We start from the raw sequence: 23,417 nt of genomic DNA, 5'->3' as shown, positions 1-23,417 counted from the left end.
ATCAGGAAAAAAGGCAGGCCTTTATTGCAGAAAGGGACCGGCAATGTCCCTTCAGCAATAAAACATACATACCTGCCTGCTGGGTATCCTGGCATCACCTTGAGCTGCTGGGACTCCCCATATGCACAGGCGTTATGTTGTCCCAACCCAGCCAATAAGGATGGCTGAAGAACTGACTCCAGGAGAGATATCAGGTTAAGATGGTGGTGCCTGCAAGGAAGCGAGGTCGGTTGAGTGCAATTAAAAAAAGTAGTTAGGCAGGTAAGGTTGTTTTGTTTGGAGAAGGGACATCGCCTGTCTCTTCTGCAATAAAGGACCTGCCTGGTCAACATTTTTAGATATAGTCCTGCTCTATTAGACATCAGAAAAATAGGTCTGGAAATCTTTGAGCTAATGATGTCTTGTCACAAAAAGCAGTACTTCTTTCTGAGGCTGTTACCTAAAAATTGTATACCAATCAGGGGCTGACATCATTCTAACTTTCTAATCTGCTTGCTTCTTCAAGGTCTCAGATAGAGGAATAGTTTTGTGACCATGAAATGTGGTTTTACCTTAGGGCTCATTATGATGGGCCATATCTTACTGCACTTGAAGTAGTTGTAGAAAGCAAATGCAGGTCCGCAAAATGTGATCGACTTTAATTGAGTAGTAAACATGGCAGTTCAGTGGCTGTGTTTCACGAGATTTGCAGAGTGCCAATTTTTCTTTGCATGCAGCATGTCCTCTTAAGGTGCATTTGAAGTACAGACAAAGTAGGTCACATGCAACTGTTTCTTGTCAAATGCTGGTGTTGCCATTCAGACATGAGCCCTAAATGTTCCCCTAATATTATAATTAGCTATTGAACACTTAGGTTGCAGGATGGATATATTTGGAATTTTGGAAGTCATAACGTTTCACCTGTTTGATCTACAATCTTTTATTGGATTTGTATTGACCAAATTTTTGGGGCTTTGTTCTTTGTTTCAGCCCTGATGAAGGGGAACTATGTTCTCCTGATTTATGATCTTATGCCATCATAGTTATCCTAATAAAGCTCCATACCAATCACTGTTTCCCAATTACAAGATATTTTCTTCCAAATCCCCCCCCCCCCCCTTATATTTTCTGTGGCTGTTTTTCTTACCTCATATGTAGACAGACGATCTAGATATGTTAGAAGCTTTAGTCTGCACCGGCAGATCTCTTTCTGTTCAAGTGTTAGGCTGTAAGAAAAATACTATAAATTGATTACCAATATTGTGCAACAACATGGTATTTTTTCAGGGTATCCTGGGCTTTCAAAAAAAAACTGTACATATGGGAAAAAACCAAGCCAGTATTCTGACAAAAAGATCCAGTATGGCACCTTATCTAATTCACATTCATATACCAGTTACAAAAAGGCCAGGGTTCACAATAAACAATAACAAAGTAATGCACTTACTTGTCAAAATCCACCAACTGAAGAAGTTCTTTCCTTCTCTGATTTTCTTTTTCTTTTCTGTGCTCTGCTTCTTCTTCTGCAGAAAGGAAGTCCTCATATGCAACATCATCAATGTCTATATCCCCTGGTATAATAAATCTGCCAAAAAAAGGAAACACACACAGTCAAAGAAAGAAACAGCAAAGCTGCACATTTTTAGACTGATGTTTAATATGTCAGTTCTAAGATCTAAAAAGGTAAAGGGTGCACCCATGACACACTAGTCACAGAGCACTGGATGATTTCTAAAGAGTAGGCACATTTAAAGCGGTTTGCTTTTAGATTCTCCCTTTCTCATTCAAGTCAATAGTAATTCATACAGAACAGTCGGAGGGGGGGGAAACAGTCACTTCACTGACTCAAAAGTAGGATTCTAATGTAAGTTTGGCCAGTTGGGCTCTATAGATGATAGAGATGTTATTTTTGCAGCAAGGCATCTAAGAGTAGGTGTATAAACTTGTAAAATGATGCTTATAGCTCCCTTAGCTGTCCAGAAATATGTATACATAATATAAAGATATATATCCATGTTTATCAACTGTTTCAACCTTGGCGAAACCTTGAAATAACTTTCAGGTGTTCTGGAGAGGGAGGGAGGGGGGGGGAGAGAGGGAACTTTAATTAAGCAAATAAAGTTTTGTACTACACAGTTTTGAAGTACAAGTAGAGCTATATATAGGGCATCAATTAGGAGTGATCATATAGCTGTATCGTCGTCTCAACCCCCACGTGTTTCGCTGGTTGGCTTTCTCAGGGGATTTTCAGAGACCCTTAACTATATTAGTAGAACATTTGCAAAGAGGGATATTCAATTTAATATCTCTATTATATCATAAAGTATCAACATAAGAGAACAGATATGCAACAAAACATGCATTAGGTTTTATGCAGGTGAGTATATGTGGTATATTTTCATGTACTGTATTTTAGTTATATGTGTGTAATAAAGATAAAGTTGGTATGATTACTATAATTATGTAGTGGTACCAAATCCAAAAAGATAATATTGTGTGATGTCTATGCAAATATGTATATATTGCTGTCAGTCATATCCACAGATCACAATACAAAGTGATGGTGGTCAGCAGGAGGAATGCCTCCTATATTGCTGCCATTGGGAAGAATGACACCCCTACAGAAAAAAAATCGTTGGTGTCCCTTAGACTGACCAAAGAAGAAATAATTGCTCACGGATGGAGGAAAACCTAGTAACCTCTAGAGAAACTCCAGGGTTCCAAAGAAGGCTGATTGAGAAACACTGATAAATATTATGGCCAGCACTGCACACCCTTACATAATTTTATTGCAATGCTATTTTGTTGAACTTTTGAGTTGGACAATTTCTCATTTGCTTAACATAAAAATTTAACTTTAAAATGCTGTTAATCAAATCATCTAACAATCAGAAAAAATTTGGAGTCTCTACTGTCCTCTGAGGAAATTGGAGCCTGGACTATGTAATGACTGGGCAGGATTTATTCTCAGTTCCAAACACTAAATGATGGCTGCACAGTAGCAGTACAGTTATCTTAAAGCACTTTATTGGCTAAGACAGGTCCACTTTATTAGCATATAGATTGTAAAATGATAATGATGTGTTTAAAGCAAACCTTGTATAAGCTGAAAATTCCCTACTAAGAAGTCAGGTGATGCATCTGTAGCCTTACCTAACTGCAATCTCATTTTTTTAAAAACATATTTTTTTTCCTGTTTTATTGCTTTAAGTTTAATCTTGAAGCAGTCAGTCTTGCAGCAAAGAGGCAGCTGGCTCCTCCACTTAGAAGAAGGCTATCTTCACTTAAGAGCAGCTGCATATATTATGCATTAAACCCACACTTTAAGTGGTTATCAAAAAGCAACAGGGGAGCGGTGGAGGCACTGAGACGGTGTTGGGAAAGTGCCCGCTGTAATGATAATACATTGCTCCGAATCAAAGCGCTCAAGAGACTGCATATTATTACACAACATTTTACTGAAGTGTGCTAATTACCATAACCATCAGATAGGAAAAGGATAATTAGAATGGGCAAGATTGAAGATTGGTAAATGAATTTACGCATGCATTAACATGTTAAGGAATAAGGCACTTCAGAGCGCTGTCTTAAGCTAGAGATCATTAATCAGAGGATAGGATTCGCAAGTCAACTGTTGCCATTTGTGTACGGATATGCAAATGCGAAAGCGTCACCGGCAGCCAAAAGTTCTGATGCTGTCTCCGGAGAGGTGTCACTTGTGGTACACAGTATGCTTGAAAAATAAAAACATACTTCGTCTTTGTTATTTAAAAAAAATTTAAAAAATATTGACCCATCTCTGGAATTAGCAAATTACTATCTTTTTTATATACATAAAAGCTTAAAAGAATATAATGATCATTTTTATTAAGCTAATGTTTTGAACAAAGTTTGTTAATATATACCTTGGATGGTCATATTTGGATTGGTTTCTTATTGGTACTTGTAGTGTCGAGTATAATGTGTAACACCCATAACGCTCTTTTCAGCCAGAGCTGTAAGCATTAGTTAACATGTAATTTTCGAATGTGTACTACAATCACTATGGTAGTGCAAATTCCCTTGCAGGGTGATAATACAGCTTGCTAATACTAAGTATATGAACCTTAGTGCCTCTGGCTGGACAGTGGTTCTAAGAAAGCATGCAAGCCAGTGAGCCACAATAGTGCCAAATATTAGGTCATTTTACTTGGAAAGTCAATTTATGTTTCATATTTTTCTAGTAATTTAATTTATTTACATAGTTCAACACAGTGAAATATACATACCTTCCACCATCCTCTCCTTTTCCAATAGCAATCATGGCCTCCAGATCTGTACCCTTCAAGCCAAACATTAGCAGTTCCTTGGCAGCATCCACATTCTCAGGAACCCGTTCAAGACATTCATGTAGAACCCAGGACCTCTTCTTGATCTTACTCTAAAATAAGGAACATAAGATAAGAACGTCCAGTAATAAACTGCTGAAACAGCAAACCTGCACTAACCTGTGCCCAGCTCACCTGGCTGCACTCATCTGTGGTCAGCACACAACTAGGCACTTACTTGTTTGCAGCTTACTGGCCTGCACTCGACTGTGCTCAGCTAACTGCTCTGAACTTAACAATAAACAGCTCACTACCCAGCACGCACCTGTGCCACACTCACTAGCCAGCACGCACCTGTGCCACACTCACTAGCCAGCACGCACCTGTGCCACACTCACTAGCCAGCACGCACCTGTGCCACGCTCACTAGCCTGCACTCACCTGCGTCATGCTCACTAGCTAGCATGCACCTGTGCCACGCTCACTAGCCTGCACGCACCCGCACCATGCTCCCTAGCCTGCACTCACCCGCGCCACGCTCACTAGTCTGCACTCACCCGGGTCACGCGCACTAGTCTGCACTCACTAGAGCTCTTCCCACATGCCTACAATCACCTCTTTTTAATTGACAAGCCTGAACTCACCTATGCTTAAGTGCCCAATGCTCCCCACTGCCTAAAAGGAAGAGTAGAGTTTAAATATGCACTCATCCATACCTAACCTCAAAGCCAAAACTTATTGCATTTTGCTTCCATGTCTGGTGCTCAGTTTAAAACCCTGCATTCATCTAAACTCAACTTAAAAACCTCACTCACTTGGTCCACAGATGTACTTACCTGTGCTCAGCTTAAAAGCCTGCACTTGTCTACGCTCAGCCATACAGCCTGCGCTCATTTCGCTCCGCTTACAACCCCCCCACTTCCCTGTGCACAGATCAAACATGTTTACAAACATCTATGTACTAATATCTGCTCATTACATAGGTAGGCACTGCTTCCTGATTGTGCCTTGCTGACTTCCCTATCTCCCCGCAAGTCTAACAGACAAGATAATCAGGACACTGAGCTATAATACATGTGTTATTAGCAAAAACAATCGTTATTTTTAGCATGGTGATAGCCATTTTCAGCTGTTGCTGTTCAGATGAAGACTGTTATGCTAAATGACAATCATTATAGCTTAAGAAATTGAGCCTTATGTCTGCCTGATTGAAAACAACAGACGCTAGACAGTCTCTAATGATGTGTAACACCCACAGTTTTTCTTTTCTTTAAGACCTAATAAGCCAAAGTTTTCGGGGATTTTTTTTTTTTTTTTCATTCATTAGGGAAAGGAGAATATTTTCCGAATTAAAAAAATGTCTAGGCACTGACGTGCACTTGTTCACGTGAAGAATGAATTTTAAAATAGCTCAAATTGAAATAAAATTTGTTATGGATTTACAAGACCACACAAATGGAAGCATAATGGGTACGTGACAAGAGTACCTACAAACAAAATCAAACCACTGAGAAATTCTGGCTCTTCCCAATTTGCAGACCTTGTGGATGATTCATATAAATGAAATGTCTGTTAGGAATGCACAGACCATATGCCTCGGCCCCTGTGGCTACACAGTGCGGTGGGGGTTAAAAAAAACACTTGATAACACTAATCTATTCTTTATGCAGAAATTTTGTAAACCTATTATTTCTTCCTGCTTGATTTGTATAAGCTAATTATGCCGCTGTCATTAGCCTGTTATAAATAGGAAGAAAGATAATCAGGGAGGAAAAAATGAATACATTTGCTGAAATTAATTCTATACAAGGTCAGAAAAAAAATTACCTGAACATTGTGAAAATTTCAATAACAGGTAGGAAACAGAATTAAATGATGATAATAATAAGCAGAGTGGTATGATCATGTTTTTGGTTTTAAAAGGGATTATCAAAGTAATCAAAGTCTGCAGGAATGTACAGCCACACATTCATGTGGCAATGTGATAATTAGGAGCTTTTGTTAAAGCAGCAAACTATCACCTGAGAAATGTTATCCTGGGGTTTTCTGTTAAAGTGAGTCCTAAAAAAGTATGAATGCCCCCCGTAACCATACACCCCTAAACACCCTTTCCCTGGTTGATTCTGTGTGGTATCTATAAACAGGTATTTGGCCCCATACAGACACTGTTTTGTATTGCATGTATGGTTATATAACGTTTGCTGGTCTGCCACTCTGTATCTACATTGTTCTAAATAAACCTGTGAATTTTATCCTAATACCTAATCAAATAAAAATCTATTGAAATAAAAAATGTATAAATACTATGCCACTGATCGACAATTTAAAAGTGTATAACACCACTAAGATCTTGGAACTGCTCTGCTTCCTTTTTTTAATTCTTTAGTGAGAGAGAGAGAGAGGAAAAAAAAGTGTATTCACAATCTTTTATTCAATGTATAAGGAGCTAAAGTGTAACTAGTTGAGGGGAATGAAGAAACTCCTATGCATATGAACAGGAGTTCAGGCGAGTAAATGCTTTATTTTTGCAGAGGGGGCATCTCCTGTCCCTTCTGCAGTGAAGAACTGCTTGTTTGAAATGTCTTACTATTTAAGTTCAGTTATACTGAAAATGCTTACTGTTTTTTCTGCATACTCTGAAGTTCTCGCGATGTGCTTTTTGAAACTCCAGCAACTTGGATAATGTGCCCCTGTCCAAAAACATTTAGTACAGTGTTTCCCAACCAGGGTTCCTCCAGAGGTTGCTAGGGGTTCCTTGAGCAATGGGTAATTTTGTACCTCTCAGATCAGTTTGGGTCACACCAAAGATCTTTTTGGCTATCTATAAAAATGACATTATTGCCACTAGCCTGCAATATAAGAGTCATTCTTCCTACTGACCACCACACTAATATACTGTGAGCTGTGGATATAGTAATTATAGAAGAGGTTCCCTAAAGACCTGAAACTTATTTCAAGGTTTCACTCATGGTAAAAAGTTTGATAATGGCTGAATTACTTTCCTCCCCAACTTCACTGTCAATTGCCTGTTCCTTTCTTTAATTTGATTTCAGTTTTTTGGATGACGAAGGTTCAGCATCACATAGTGGCATTGCCATGGCTGCCATTATACACCACCCTACCACCAGATCCCCCCACCAGCATTGTACTTCCTCACTTTTAGTTACCCAGAGACAATGGTCACCAGTACAAAAAGAAAAGAAGAATTTCACTAAGGAGAACACAATAAATAAATGAAAGACAAAAAATCTCTTCAGATACACTTTAACAAAGTAAAAGGCCAGGTTCAGCCCTGCTTCGTGAACGAGCAATCCCGCACGGCTTCAAGTGGCAAGCATTTTGCCACCCACACAGTCGCACAATCCACAGCGCTGGTTTCTAAAGGAACAGTGTCTAAAGATTTGAGAGATGTTGGCAAGAGAAGTACTTCAACCCCAGTTATTCTCAATAGGGCTGTCCCAGGGAGAAGCTATGATGATATACATGAAGCATCTACCCAGAGGCAGCGGTTCACCACCATGAGGAAGCGGTAAACACATCACAACCTCATGGCCAGTGTGAGCAAAAGTTAAGGGCCGATATGGGACAAGAATCTGGCGTATATACAGCGTCCATCGTCCGAACGACCCTCCTGAAAGATCTACGGACGATGGCTGACAAACAATCCTAATGCAAGAGAAGGGGGAGAGCGTGCAGCAGGGTGTCGCTCAGTCGTTCTCCCCCTCCCCTCTCCATAGAGCAGAACAGTGCTGTAAGTACAGCGCTTCTTCATGCATCATGTAGTCCTTAGTCATTGGAAAGGATCGTGAAAGATCCTTTCCAACGACAATAATTGCACGTGTGTACCCAGCTTAAGCCTCTACACTAACCCACAGCTGTTACAACAAACAAAAAAAATGTAATGTATCTAAACCCAATCTTATTTTAGTTTATCCTAAGGTTTTAGATAGAATAACCCAATAAAAAAGGCTTGTCTGGTGAAGACGTTGTCTCTAATTCAGGCCAGTATAGAGAATTGTGTACAGAGCTCCTGATTATACTAAATAAGCCTAATACAGTCACCTCAGTATGACCCCAAAGTAAACTTCTATAAAAGCTGCAGCCATTCCAGCAAATGAGCAGAAAAATACAGTACCAGCCTTAAATCTAATGAGATTATTATTCACACAGCAACTAATGAAATAATGGACCAGCATTAATGTATTCAAATGTGATTACCCATCTCAACACAATTGGAAAATATATTTATATAATTATGACGAACTGGCTCTATCTAAAAGCATTTGTGTCAGCATTTCAACTGCTGCCTGTGTTTGTCGGAATCTTTCAACAAGTAGAAAATAAAAAGCACAAAGCGAGCAACATGATGACAGCTTATTGGGGTTGATTTACTAATGGAGTATGGGCTGTCAACCTTGCAAAGTGAACAGTCATAAATAAAGGGAAGCTTTGTTCACTTTAAAGTAGAACTATAGCTTCCCATTAAAAATATAAAATGTGCTGCAGAATTTATAACATACACATTTTCACTTTTTTTCTTGTAGACCCTCCCCCCATGTGAAGTTTCACAAATACCTGTTGATCATGATAGTGAAGTCAACGTAATACATCTTCCTGTGATGGTGAGGCAACAATTCTGCACTGCTCCTGAACTGGGGGCATAGTTAGCAATCTCACAGGCTGTGCCTACTGGTACTACAGTGGGAATAATATATTACAGTGAAGCCATTCATTTTCCCATTGCTGATTCACAAGCCTGTAACTTGTCATGCAGAACCTGACCACATCTTTGTCTGACTACAGCCTTCTGGATTGATAGCGCTACCTCTGGAACCCCTCCCACTAGAAGCTGCAGTGTTTGGGAAGGGGGTGCATGTGAGAAAAAAAAGGGAGGATTTGGCTTAGTTAAAATAAGTGCGTTGTTTACTTTATAAAGCTTGTGTTCATCACCCTGTTCATAAGCCAATGAGAAAACATCCTGCTGTGAATTAAAGTGCCACTTTGAAAAAGTGGTGATCAGGTAGGTGTTTTTTGCAAAAAAGGAACAGGTGACGTCTCTTCTGCAATAACAGTTCTTGCCTGCCTGATCATTGCCCAGTGAGTATCCCTGCCGTTTTTTCTGCTAGGAATGAGTCAACTTCGGCATACCTGCATGGGAGTTATGTTGCCCCAGACAATCAAGATGGCAAGAAGAAGGAAGAAGATGGTGGCACCATGTGACAGGACAGAGACAGGTGAATATCTTTTGTTTAGATCCCATTAACAATAGGGATTAACTGTATTAGTACAAAGTGTTAGGTGTTTCAATTGGTTAATCGTTGCAACAGACAAAAACCATACTGTGACTTTCCACAGTAGGTAGTGTACAAGCCAGATGTTAATACACTATCCCAGAATCCACCACTAAATCTCCCTACTTCAGAAATTGGTACAGAAGGAAGGGAAGGACCAAGTGAAACAACCCCATTTTTTAGGGTCAAAGAATTTTTTTTTTTATTTGAATAAGTATTACTTTTTAAATTTAATTTAGATGCAGCAGATCATGTTTTGGTTGTACAAATGATGTGCTATGGGAAGAAGTTTGGGGGCTGCAGCAAAAAAAATAAATTACGGTTCAGGGTTTGTCAATATCTGCAGGAGAGTTACTGTTCCACAGTGACAGATGCAGGATATGGAAGGGTGTAAGGAATTGTTAAAAAATAAAAAAAAATGTTGAAAGCTCAGCATAATTTTCAGGTATCTGCAGGTTATGTTAATGATATTTGAGCCAGTATTCTGCAGAGTATTCTGCATTACACCCTTTCTTGATTGCTAGTGACACTCATTGTCAGATAATGTCACAGTGTCAGATGTTCTGTGACACCTATTAAGCAACAGAAGCAGAGAGAAGAGGGTCTGTAGAGAGGGGTGTCTGGTACATGTTCACAATGAAGTCATTCTAGTATGACATAGCTGTCAGGAAAATTTTTATAAACTAGGACATATTGTAATTTAAAGATTGCCTTTTTGTCAAATTATGTCTTGATATCCAACCAAAATTTCACTATAAGTCTACATATTCTGACTTACAAAACCCCAGACATACCAAGTAGTCCTGAATGGTGGCTATATTAACTGTAGACTTCCTCCATTGTCTCTGGTAAACCAGATCTGTGTCCAGGCCATAGGCATGAGCTAATGACAAAGCTTCTCCGTACTCTTCATTATCAATCTACAATAAAGAAAGGATTACATTTATTCAATTATCAACTAATTAGTGTTTGCACCAAATGCACATGGTTGTAGCCCCTCTACTTAAGACTAACACTATAATAATTTGTTTTTGCTACAAAAAGAATGACAATTTAAACATTTAGATTTGATTATACAAGGCCAGTTAGGCTTATATTAACATATCTGGTGCCAAATGCCATGAAAGACTGCAAAAAGGACAATACCTAAAGTTCTTGCTTTATTCGAAACATCAGATCATATATGGCCAAATACATAAAATTGCTGCTAAAGGAACATAACTAACATACCACTATAAATGATAATAAAGTCCACTGTGGTAAAAAAGAAACTACTTATCACGGTGGATTTGCAGCATCACCTATAGACATCCTAGCAAATTTGCCTAAAATCAATATTTGTCACCAAAAAGTTATCAATTTTTGATATCCTTCCATTAATGGCATACAACCCAACCACATTTACAACTATGCAGATCTGATATGAAAGGTCTCCTTCCTGGCATTATGTCACACCTTTCTCTGATAGAGTTCCTCTGGAGTTGTTGACCTCAGACTCACGAGCCGGTAGCTTTTAGTAATAGTGCGTGGACGTTTGCGAGGAGGGGCAAATCGTTCCATCTCTGTGACAAAATAAAGCCCTTGCTTTATATAAGCAAAGTATCTGGCTTTAGCGGTCATCTCTTCATCGCAGTCAGAATCTTCATCCCCATACTCCTCTTCTCCTGTTCTGCTCTCCAAGCGGGACCTCTTAGAAGCTAGCTTCACTTCACACTAGAAACAAAACACAAGTTGTAAATATCACAACTATGGAACTTACAATTCACACAGCCAGACATTGATCAGTCTTCCTGACTGACCAGAACATTTGACATATTACAGTGTGTCAATTGTATTGGTAGAAAAAACATTTCCTATTATTATTAAACTTTAAACAGATATATAATACACAGATGATTGTTGCTTCAAATTAGTTACACACCATTGAAATTATTTTGAAGTACAGCAATTTTAAGAAACCAGGGTTCAGTAGTAATCTGCCTCTATATAACCCTATACAGGTACCCGTATCCAATATTCCCCCTAGCCCCTTATATCCGGATGCACCACCCGGCACTTTTCAGTAACCACCTGGTGGTTTTTGGATGGTTACTGAAAAGTTGGGTCACAATAAAGGTGCTGTCACCACCTATAGCTTCTTTACACCCAGCGTAAAATGGGAAGAATTCTGCAGTATCTATATAACATTATACAACAAGGGGCAAAAACTTGGAGAGGAAGGGATATGTCCAATCAGGTGCACTTTGAAAGAAAAGTGATGACAAAAAAACTTGCTTATAAGTGAACTAAAGGCAAGTGTGACAACAAGGAGTTTCTATGAAGAAGGGTTAGAGTTAGTGATTACAAGCAGAATTAGTATTATAGTTAACATGAGGTCTAAAAGGGAGACCTTTCTCCCCTTTAATTCATGCTGTTTAATTGGCTATAGACAGCCTGATGACCATCTCTACATAGGGAAAGGCTTTTTGAGAGATCAGAGATCTGGGGGGAATTGCCTATAAGAACAGCAACTGACCTTCTGGAGTCTGAAAATATTTATTAGATGGTTAGTCCAGCCAAAATAAATATTTCAGATTTTGATCAGTTATAGCACCTGAAAGTTTTCTATATATTGAAGGACTCTAGGAATTTTCTTTGTGAAGAATTCCTAGCTCTGTTACTATGACTAGTTCCTACTACAAATGCAGTGAATATAACAGGGATGCCTGGGTATGCCAGCAGTAACACAAAAATCTCAGGTGTGCAGGGCATGTTTTGGGAAACATAATAAGGGTATCATGTTGTTGGGGTATCACATATATAAGTAGTCAGAAGATGTTTATTTTAACACTACAGCTATCAAAAAATAGGATATTTTTAAACAGTTTAGAAAGACTAATAGCCCTGCAATAGCTTAGTAAGAACAAAAGTTGTACTTTAATTAAGATCACCTATAGTCAACTTGTAACATGAGTTTTACATAATCCAGTGATTCCCCTTCCCCAATGGAGTGTTTTGTATCCTCCATTAAGTGTGCGTGTAAAAGGCTGCATAAAGTTTATTTTGGAGCTATAGTCCCAGTATTTTATTACAGGCTATACTAATTTCTATAGGAATCCAGCTCAGTGTAGCCAGGTGCTGAAGGCCATCATCAAAAGCTGATTAGTAGGTAGGCCATGTTGCTTTTGTCACAATATATCTTCATATTTCCATAATTTAAATCTACAGCAAGCAATGTTCATATTTTGTCTATACAGACCCTTTAAAAATCATTCCATACTAATTCTCACCATTTTTAACAATTTTATAGAATGTCATTTTCTGTCTCCATACTTGTCCAGACAGAGCTATATCTCTCACACAGCCGAGTAAGTAAAACACTCAGTGAGCAAGTGACAGCTCTCCTACCGCTATCCCAAATATCATGTGTCTAATCCTACATTAATGACTTGGAAGAAAGGTCTCCTGTGTACAGCTCAATTACTTCTGAAATGCTATGTGTCCCTGATCCGTGACACGGGGAAGAAGACTGGTGCTGGGGGGAACATTACAATTTCTATTAAATGTAGAAAACCGCATTTCCGGAAGACGCAGTAACAGCAGCACATGAGGCTTATTGCAGAGAAGCCTTTTGTCACACGAAGAAAATCATAATGAATTTACTATCACTGGCTAGGGAAGAATGCCCTGTACATAAATGTTTGGGAGATGGAAGGGGGGAGAATGTGATTAGTGCAATAAACTAGTCAGAGATGTAAGTGCCTTGACCCCCTTAAATTAAAAATCAAAACTTGGATGTAGTTCAAAACACCAAATGACTTTCCATGTGTTTTGACATTCTCCAACAAACACTATTTATGGCACCAGTTCACTGCCATGGTCTTACTAAGAGAACAAGAGTCTTACTGACAATTTCTTTCTGCTGGAGTGCAAAGCTAAGAACTAAAATAAAATACTTTGCAGTTTACTACTCCTTAAATATTTTTTTTTGTTTTGTTTAAACATGGTGATCCTGCTTTGTCACCCTAGAACAGGTAGTATATGTGTTAGAAATAAAGAACAGCTCCTCACCCTCTCAACAACACAGGGGTAGAGATTCTACATTATTTTTATTAGACAGTATTTAAATGGCATCAACATATAATGCAGAGCTGTATATTAAACAGGGATAGCAAATGACAGACCGATACAGACAGTGACACAGAAAAAGGAGAGGACCCTGCCCAGAAGAGCTTACAATCTAGGAGGTGGGGGAAGTAACACACAATAGGAGGGGAGGGGGGTATGGAATGGTGGGTAAGTAGTAAGGGTTTTAGGAGACAGAAGAAGATAGGTAGGCCAGTATGAAAAGATGGGTTTTGAGTGCTCTTTTAAATGAGCATAAAGTAGGAGCAAGCCGAATAGGATGAGGAAGACCATTCCAGAGAGTTGGGGCAGCTCCAGAAAAGTCTTTGAGCTGTGCATGTGACGAGGTTATGAGTGAGGAAGTTATTAGTAGGTCAATGGAGGAAAGAACAGAGCGGCTAGGGGAATATTTTTCTATCAGCTAAGAAAGGTAAGTGGGACGAGTTGAATGCAAAGCAAAGGAGCTTGAATAGGATTATAAGGTGAAATGGAAGTAAGTAGAGAATCACAAAGAGAGGCAGCAGAAGAGGAGCGGTGGGAAAGATGGATAGGTCCGGCTGCAGCATTCATAATAGATTGTAGAGAGGAGAGTAGAGTTAGTGTAATACCAGAGAGGAGGATGTTAAAGTAATTCATGTCAAATGAGTTTTAGGAGGCATAACACTACAGAGCACAAAGGAACTGGATTTCTGAAGGATTTAACTATATAACAAAAATGTATTTCATGGTTTATTCCCCAAAGGAACATTCATTCAATTCAAGTTAACTGTTAGCGTTTGAAAGTTCACTACCTGCATTGCTGTTTTTTGGCCAGCAACGCGCTATAGTAAAGCAAAGATCAGTATATTAGCCTTGTATTTATAAATAGGGAATATGCTCATTGACTCATTTTATATCGGTACTATCCTCCAAAATATTTCTGTGCCAAGTATACCCATACTAAGTATTGCTAAGTACAAAAGCGCAGGGATTTATTGTGTTCATTCATGCAAAAAGGGTCGGATTCTCTGGCCATGGTGTGTTTTAGGGTTAACAGTCATTTGAAATACTATGCATGTGCCCATCAAATGTTGTTTATGCGCATGTGTACATATGTGCTGCCTGGGTCAACTGCTGCTACCTCACTGAGGTGAGCAGGCAATGTAACAATCCATCGCAGACAAAGCTCAGCTCCGCTGCTATTTTTTCACCCTGTGACCTGGAAGTAAACATCTATTAAGGTTTTGCACAGCCCTCCAAAATGTTGTTTATCCTTTGATCTGCCAGTGCACTATACTGAACAATGTGATCACAGGAGAAGACTATTGCAAAAGTTTTACTCCCCTTGCAGCAGAATGATCGCATCTCCAAAAACACTCCTCTAACATGACACATAACATGAAAGACTCTGCCTGTTCAAAGAGGAATGGCTGAAGGTTAACTTTTTGGAAATTATATTGTTGCTGTACATTGTGACCCACCTTGAATGCATAATTGCAGACTTGTATATGTACAGGAAGCCTAATGTTAGGTAAGTAAAATATACAAGGTAAGTGAGACCCAAGGTGGACTTAGTTTAAAAAACTAACTTAGTTTTAAAAACTAAAAAAAAATATCTATTGCTGTTGCCATCCAAAATGTAAAGATATCACCGGACGCATCTTCTAAATGCAATTCTGAAATAGCTCAGAAAACAAAACAAGCATGCAGATAAGAAACACTTTTTATTCAGTTTGCAGTGAACACATCTTAGATTAGTCCTTCCACATGATGTGCACAGGAACCGTGTAATCTCCAGCCCATAGTTAGCATAGAAAATCTAGTAAAAGTAATCACTTGTGTAGCATCAACTGCAAACACAGATTTAAAAAAAAAACTCTTATGTGTTGTGAAAAATGGAGCACATGGATGTTTTGTTACCAATGATGTAGAACATAGTACTATCTATATAACATTAGTGCAAAATGACATGAACACAGCAGCACTACACTCTGCCATGCTGGTATGTACCTCATGGCCTGCCTAATCACAGACCCACCGCAGTGATATACTGAAGCCCTATGATTAAGCATGCTGTGTGAAACACGGAACCCTGACAGCTTCTTATCTGGCTGTGTGCACATCTTACCATGTTGAGGTTTATAGATTTACATTGGTTGGTTCAATAAAACATATATTTTATAAAAGCCAGGGCTGCCTATGAAATGTATTTTAAGGTGAGAAGCAACATTAGTAAATATTGTGTATTGATCTTTAGCTCTCTCTATCATATCAAAGTATTAAGGTAGATACCCCTTGTAAATGTAGAATTCAATAAAATAAAGTGGGGAAGGAAGGGGTTGTTAATAAACTAAAGATAATAGGTGATTTTTCAAACGTCAAGCAAAATACCAGTGTACAGAGATTCAACAATTTTGTCCAAAGCCCATTGCAACGTCAAAGGATGTGGACTGCGGGACTACACAGCATTCAAACTAGCTCATGATCTACTGTATAACATCTTTTAACCCAACGCATTTCGCCTTATTGGCTTCTTCAGTAATTACTGTAATGGGTATAGGAAAAAAGGGAAAGCTGCATTGTCTGCTCTGTGCGGCGATTGTCAGAAGGGTGAGAAAGTAAAGGGGATTAAACAATGTGGTTTTTTTCCTTACATGTCCGAGGTGCAGAAAGAAGGCAGAAAGTTTTGGTACCCTCAGGGTATAAGGGTAGCTGGTCAAAGATAGAGGAGACATAATGACATGACATAACCACATTTTGTCTTAATAGAAAGATACATCAACACGCACATCTGGCCAACTAATATGCACAGGCTTCTGTCAACAGGGAAGCATGGGTAAATATCTCTAGCCCTTGTCCAACTGGTGGAAGACAATAGAATTTGGGAAAATTTGGCCAATTTCTTTTTCACTGAAGATGAAATGTATGGTGAGTCTGGTATTTTGCATTTTCCCAAACATTAACCGAATGGGTTAGTGGTCTGTCAGAGCCCAACAGCATAAGTCTAAACACAGGGAACACTTATATCATAGCACCTTTACCTGACTAGAACAAGGGGGATTTTTTTATTTTTTATTTCCTACTCTTATGATGCTCCATGCATGCCTTCACTTTATTAGACAGTACCATATTCTGTGACAGAGTGCCCAGATTTGCTATTTCTCACCACCCAATTTCAATGCAATTTCAATTAGCATAGCACATATTCCCAATGTGGGGATTCCACTCAGTGGGAAGACAAATAACAATAAAAACACGACAGAGTTCCTAAACTTTTTTTCACTCCACCAAAATGTAATTAGGATGAGACAGCACAAACTTACTGACTATAGATGCATGGAAGGGACACAGCAACCTCTCCAAAGTCATTTACATTCCAAATGTAATATTGTATCAAGACTGCAATGCTTTATTAGGCTAAAGGAAAACCACATACGCAGGTTTAGAATTTTTCAACACAAGGTCAGATATAACATTTATTCTGGTTTTCCATTTGCACAAAAGTTCTTTTATAGGTTAAAACCCATAGGAATTCAGAGTGTGAAGCCGACTTTAAAGACAATTTTAATTACTACTCTTCAAATTTAATACTTAGCTTTTGTTCTAGTTTTACTTTGTTCCTATAAATATATATATATATATATATATATATATATATATAAATATATATATATATAAAAACACAAATTCTATTCTCTTCCTTCTTGCACAGTGTCAGTCAGTTGTACATAATTATGTATTGCTCATACAACTCAGTGGTAGGTTCTGAGACCATCAATGTCTTTTCATTAGAACTGCCGATTCTCGGTCATATATATATTATTTGGACTGAGACTTTTTTTTCTGATTTTGGTTCTGTACATTACCACAATTAATTTTAAATGAAACAACTCAGATGCAGTTGAACCGCAGACTTTCAGCTTTAATTCAGTGGGTTAAACAAAAAGATTGCATACAAATGTGAGGAACTAAAGCCTTTATTTACCACAATCACTTCATTTCAGGGGCTCAAAAGTAATTCGACAAAATAAAAAGCTGAAAATAAAATGTTCATTTCTAATACTTGGTTGAAAACAATTTCCTGAGCATGACAGCCTATAGTCTTGAACTCATGGACATCACCAGATGCTGGGTTTCCTCCTTTTTAATGCTCTGCCGTTTGTTTGTGGCCCTTTCTGTCCAAAGTTTAGTCTTCAACAAGTGAAATGCATGCTCAATTGGGTCCAGATCAGGTGACTGACTTGGCCATTCAAGAATATTACACTTCTTTGCCTTAATAAACTATTGGGTTGCTTTGGCTGTATGTTTTGGGTCACTGTACATCTCTAATATGGAACAACTCACAATCAATTTGACTGCATTTAGTTGGATTTGACAGACAGTATGTCTCGGAACACCTCAGAATTCATTCGGCTGCTTCTGTCCTGTGTCACATCATGGATAAACACTAGTGTCCATGCCATGTTTTACAGATGATGTGGTATGCTTTGGATCATGAGCTGTTCCACGCCTTCTCCATACTTTTTTCTTGCCATCATTCTGGTAAAGGTTGATCTTGGTTTCATCTGTCCAAAGAATGTTTTTCCAGAACTGTGCTATTTAGATGTTTTTGAGCAATGTCCAATCTAGCCTTTCTATTCTTGAGGCTTATGAGTGTCTTGCACCTTGCAGTGCCCCCTCTGTATTTACTTTCATGCAGTCTTCTCTTTATGGTAGACTTGGACATCGATACGCCTACTTCCTGGACAGTGTTGTTCACATGGTTGGCTGTTGTAAAGGGATTTCTTTCACCATGGAAATGATTCTGCCATCATCCACCACTGCTGTCTTCCGAGGAGATCCAGGTCTTTTGGAGTTGCTGAGTTCACCAGTGCTTTGTTTCTTTCTCATGATGTACCAAACTGTAGATTTTGCCACTTGTTTCACCTGCATGGAGAGCTCCTTTGCCCGCATGTTGTCTTCCACATACAAGCACCCCCCTCAAATCAACTCCAGGCCTTATATCTGCTTAATTGATAATGACATAACGAAGGATTTGCCCACACCAGACCATGAAATAGCATTTGAGTCAATTGCCCAATTACTTTTGAGCCTCTTAAATGAAGTGATTGAGTAAAAAAAAAAAGGCTTTAGTTCCTCACATTTTTATGCAATCTTTTTGACAGCCTCTAGTTAAACTCCAATTCCATTCTCTACACTAGTTCTTATTACATCACACAATGGTTCCTGGTACTCTTTACCTCCTTCCATTTGCCGAGAGGTCCTCAACAATGCAAAGAGCATAATTGTGAAATAAGTGCAGAGTACCTTGATAAACCCACCCTGGGAGGATTAGGATGCCTCACAGTCACTGGATGTGGGTTAAATGATTGTGAGAATCATTCCATCTAGAAGAGGTGCTGGACCTTAGAAGGATGAGATTAGAGGGAATAGCATTTAAGAGGAAGTGAGTATTGCAGCTGGAGCTGCTTTACTTTCAAAATCTCTAGTCAAGATAACAATAATATACAGATATTGGGCTATAACTAATTTCAGTCTTTGAAATGCATTGGTTTGAGAACATTAGGGGAGGCGGTGGTTCAAATACATATAGTGACGCTGTTTTACCTTTCAAAGTAATCATATTTTTGTTTATCCAGCATTGAAATTTGGCTACACAACTCTACTCCAAAGCACAGCCAGGTGGATACCTAACCACATTCATATAAGGTGATTTATTAACGAACACAAAGCCACAATTATTTGTGTGAAGTTTGCCTGTAGCTTTAACATTACCGGAATCTAATCCACAAATAAACCTCTACACTCATTAATAACTCCAGTTCTTAAGGACAAACCAAGATTGTTTTAAGCTAGGTACACACTTCCAATAATTATCATTAGAAAATGAACGATTACGACCGATCAACGATTATGCACAATTATTTTTGAACAATCGTATTGTGCACAAGTCTGTACATGCTGTAACGATACGATCGTTCAAATATAATCCACCAATAGTGTATACAGGCTAGATACAATCGTTTGAACGATGCAGGGAGTGACACGTAAAGGAGAAAGTGTACTGCAGAAACATGCACGATCACTGAACAACCGTACACACGATAGATAGCAAACGATCGTCGGCCAATCAGATCCGCCTTGACGGTTGTTCATTTCCAACGACACTCCTTGTTCGTCGGCGTCGTTGGTCACGTTTTTGTGAACGCTTTTCGGCTGATCGGTGGTTCGTTTCCAACGATAATTTTCCAATCTGCTTTTCAATGGATTCCCAGAGCACTATAGGTTGACTCAAGAGACACAACAAGCTGCATGCTAGGAGACTTACAGCAACTGTCCTGTCCCATAAGGAATAAGTAATTTATAAATATTGCTTCTTTATGAATTTTAGCTTGAGTTATTGGCATTGCTAAACAGATTTTACACATAAGACCATTCTAAACATCAATACTGGCATGCAGGTTTTTGTGAATGAGGCTACTGATTTTTTCAGATGGTAAAACTGCCAATTCTTCTTGGCAAAAAGCCTCTAGGTTCCAAAAAAAATTGGGTTGTCCTGCAAGAATTGCACATCTCTAAATTGGTTTAACACAATTAAGGTCAGGAAACTAATGGCAATTATGACAAATATGAGCTTTTCTTCATACTTTACATTGCCTCAAACATACTTATAGTCTAGCTGTAAACACAAGGGCCAGCAGTGGATCCATGGAACATGGCTTACTCAAGGAAATGTATATGGTTATGGCAAACATGGGCAGTATGAAGAGAAGGCAGCCAAGATCTTGCTGGAGGAAAGTAAGAATTATCCCACTATCAATGAGGGTGGGGTAACTTTTTATTGGGCAATGATTACAATAAATTTCTTTTGGTACAATAAAGGCTACTCACTGAACTGCTACATTAGGTATATTCCCATTTTTGTTGGGGACAAGGGGGGGGGGACATTTCCTTCTGGTCTATCTAAATGTGAAGGTCCGCACTTACTATAATCCCCTTTCAGTTCTCTGCAATGCCTGAAGCGTCCCTTGAGCAGACAAGTCGTCAGAAGTATCTTACCAAAAATGTATTTCCTATTACAGGGGAAAATCAGTAAACCAGTAAGAAGTGCTGATGTACAGAATACCTTTTAGACAGCCATATTATACTTCTTTACATTCTTAGAAGATTACAGAAGATAAAGCTGAAAAAAGGTCACTTTTAAAAATATTGAATTACAAAATAGCTCATTTAGTCATTTTGTATGCCATTCACTTTTTCTTTTTCAACAAAAGTGGAGTATTTCTTTAACCTGTGACAGACAATGTCAGAGATATGACTTATCGCTGCTACAAGGCAGCTGTCTAACTTCATGGAAAGTAAGACCCTGAATACGCATACATACTTTCTAATGCAGGAGAAAGAGAATAACATGAAAATTTTGGGTCCAGAGCAAATTAATACATTTATCTTTTAAATGTATTTGATGAATGCCCTGAACACCTGGGCTAAACAATACCAGGCATAAGAAAACCACAAATTCTATTGTGTTCCTCTGGCAACCAGAAGTTATTAAAAACCAAAAGAGGATTAAAGATTTTTCCAAATATATGCACAATCACTCCAACGTGCTGTCTTCTAAGTCTGGTACAGTAGACTGTAAAGTCTAAAATGCTATTAGACTATTAAGTTGACTGACGGCTAAAACAATTTACTTTAAATTTTCCTAAGCAGTGCTTTGGGGCTGGAGTAGCGCACACAGAGAAAGTTACAGGTATTATTTGCCATTTCACTGTGGGATATGCTCAAGAAGGCTCCATTCTCCATTCTTCTATTTAATCCTCTTCGCTTGTACATCACCGCTTAAATGTATTATAATATGAATTAACTCCAGTGCTTAGCTCACTCTATGACAAGGAAAAGCCTATTTCAGCATATTTCTTTCCATTCACCCCAGGAATATACAAAGAAATAAAAGGGAATAAGTATTACATAAGCTTACCATTAAAAGCAAATTACGCCTAAAGCTAAAAATGTAATTTTCCATGGAAAAAAAAAAAAGATACAAATGCAATGGAAAGTGCACCTGTGCTAAAAGAGCAAACTATATTTTGCAAAGGAGATAGACATTTCGTTTATTTTACTAATAAAGACTGTTGTACATTTAGTAAGGGTGATTCAAAATAAACTTATTATCAGATATATTTTTCATGGTAAAGAGTATAGGCAGGCATTGATTTTGGAGTAGGTATAGGGTTCAAATTCTGATGAGGTTATTTTTGCTGTAAGAGTACTGCTGGGGTGATTTCCCTTTGATCCTTGCCCTGGATGCTGAAAAAAAAATCTACTCAGTCAAAGAAAATCAACCCTTATTTGTTGTTCTGGTGACAACGGCAACATTTCAGCTTTTCAAATAGTTCTTATCTCAATGTCAATGATCTCCAGGACCAATAGAGAGGCTGAATCACTTCATCTAACTCACTGATAGCTCAGAGGTTAGCACTACTGCGCCTTTGCAACGCTAGGTCCCAGGTTCGAATCTCGGCTGAGATACTATTTGCAAGGAGTTTGTATATTCCCCGTGTTTGCTTGGTTTTCCTCCACATCCTAAAACATGCAAATAAGTTAACTGGCTTTCCCTTAAAACTGGCCTTTAACTGTGTGAATGATATGCAGTATGACTGTGGTAGGGACTTATGATCGAGACCATAAAGTTCAATTTTGGTCTCAATATTCCAAAGGACTTTGTTCTGAGTCTATTCTGTTATCAATCAGCCCCAATATTCAAGGGTACACACAATTATGTGATAATTAACTGATTTATCTGTGAACATTCCCTAAATAAAAGAAAAGTTTTCCGCATGTATCCAGCAAATTCTTTCTGAGATCAAAGCAAGCAAAGGAGTATTGATATGCACTGATAAAGGAATTGTAAAGTATGTTTAACCATTCATTTGCTTAATAGAAGAAAAAAATCTATAGTTGACACTATATAAATACAAGATATTAATTTTAAGACATACACAGAAATATCGACCTGAAAAAGGGTCTCCAGGAGAGGTTGAAATAAAAAAAAAACTGAAATCAATGTAAAAGGGCAAAGAGAGCGTCATGTGGAAAGTCTTGGATGGATGGTATGTGGGGTTGCGGTATCTTAAGGTTTGTGAAACCAGCAGAGTTTTGTTTGCAGGAAAAGTCTAGCATTTCCTGCTGGTTGTCTAAAATGCCTGTCCTGGGGCTTGTTTCGCTGAGAATCTGCAAGAGCAGGGTGGGACAGATTCCTAATTCCAGGTCCCACACCTGGTGCTAAGCAGCAGGGGCTATGTGTCTGTGTGAGCAAGACTTTCTGATGCTGACCTGTATAGAGGAAAAGCGTTGTTTTTTTGAAGCAGCCTAGACAGTTGATTTGAGTTAGCCAAGAGGCTATTTCTTTGGTTTGAAAGACTTTTGTTTTGTTGAAATATCCCTGCTAGGGAACCCTTTTGTTTTTCGTCTGTTTATTGCCTTTTTCTGGACAAAATAAATACAGGCAGGAGCCCTAAGGAGACATTATTGCCTGGAGCCAGCCTACCATGAAGCTAATCCCCACAGTAGTTATATCTTTCCCTACTTTATTTAAAACTAAAGCTTTGCCTTCCCTTACACCTTAAAGTGAAAATGCAGACAAAACAAATAATGTATAAGTCTTATACCAGCGGTCCCCAACCACCGGGCCGCGGCGGTGTTTTCAGTGGGCCGCGAGTACATGATCCATTATTGAAAACGAAGCGGCACCCAA

General features: G+C 38.6%; 1 protein-coding gene across 1 annotated transcript in view; it reads right to left on the bottom strand.

The window, feature by feature from the left end:
- Positions 1 to 23,417, bottom strand: part of NBAS (NBAS subunit of NRZ tethering complex) — a 412,001-nt gene that overhangs the window by 324,066 nt on the left and 64,518 nt on the right. Inside the window, exons 15-19 of the mRNA XM_072407518.1 lie at positions 11,033 to 11,290; positions 10,372 to 10,497; positions 4,248 to 4,399; positions 1,427 to 1,564; positions 1,127 to 1,205 (exon numbers count right to left, since the gene is read on the bottom strand). Of these exons, the coding sequence (XP_072263619.1) occupies positions 1,127 to 1,205; positions 1,427 to 1,564; positions 4,248 to 4,399; positions 10,372 to 10,497; positions 11,033 to 11,290 (753 nt within the window). The remainder of the gene's footprint in view (positions 1 to 1,126; positions 1,206 to 1,426; positions 1,565 to 4,247; positions 4,400 to 10,371; positions 10,498 to 11,032; positions 11,291 to 23,417) is intronic.

This window comes from Pyxicephalus adspersus, chromosome 4 (assembly GCF_032062135.1).
Source record: "Pyxicephalus adspersus chromosome 4, UCB_Pads_2.0, whole genome shotgun sequence".
NCBI classification, from domain to species: Eukaryota; Metazoa; Chordata; class Amphibia; order Anura; family Pyxicephalidae; genus Pyxicephalus; species Pyxicephalus adspersus.
The sequence above is the reverse complement of the archived record's forward strand: the minus strand, read 5'-3'. Positions and strand labels throughout refer to the sequence as shown.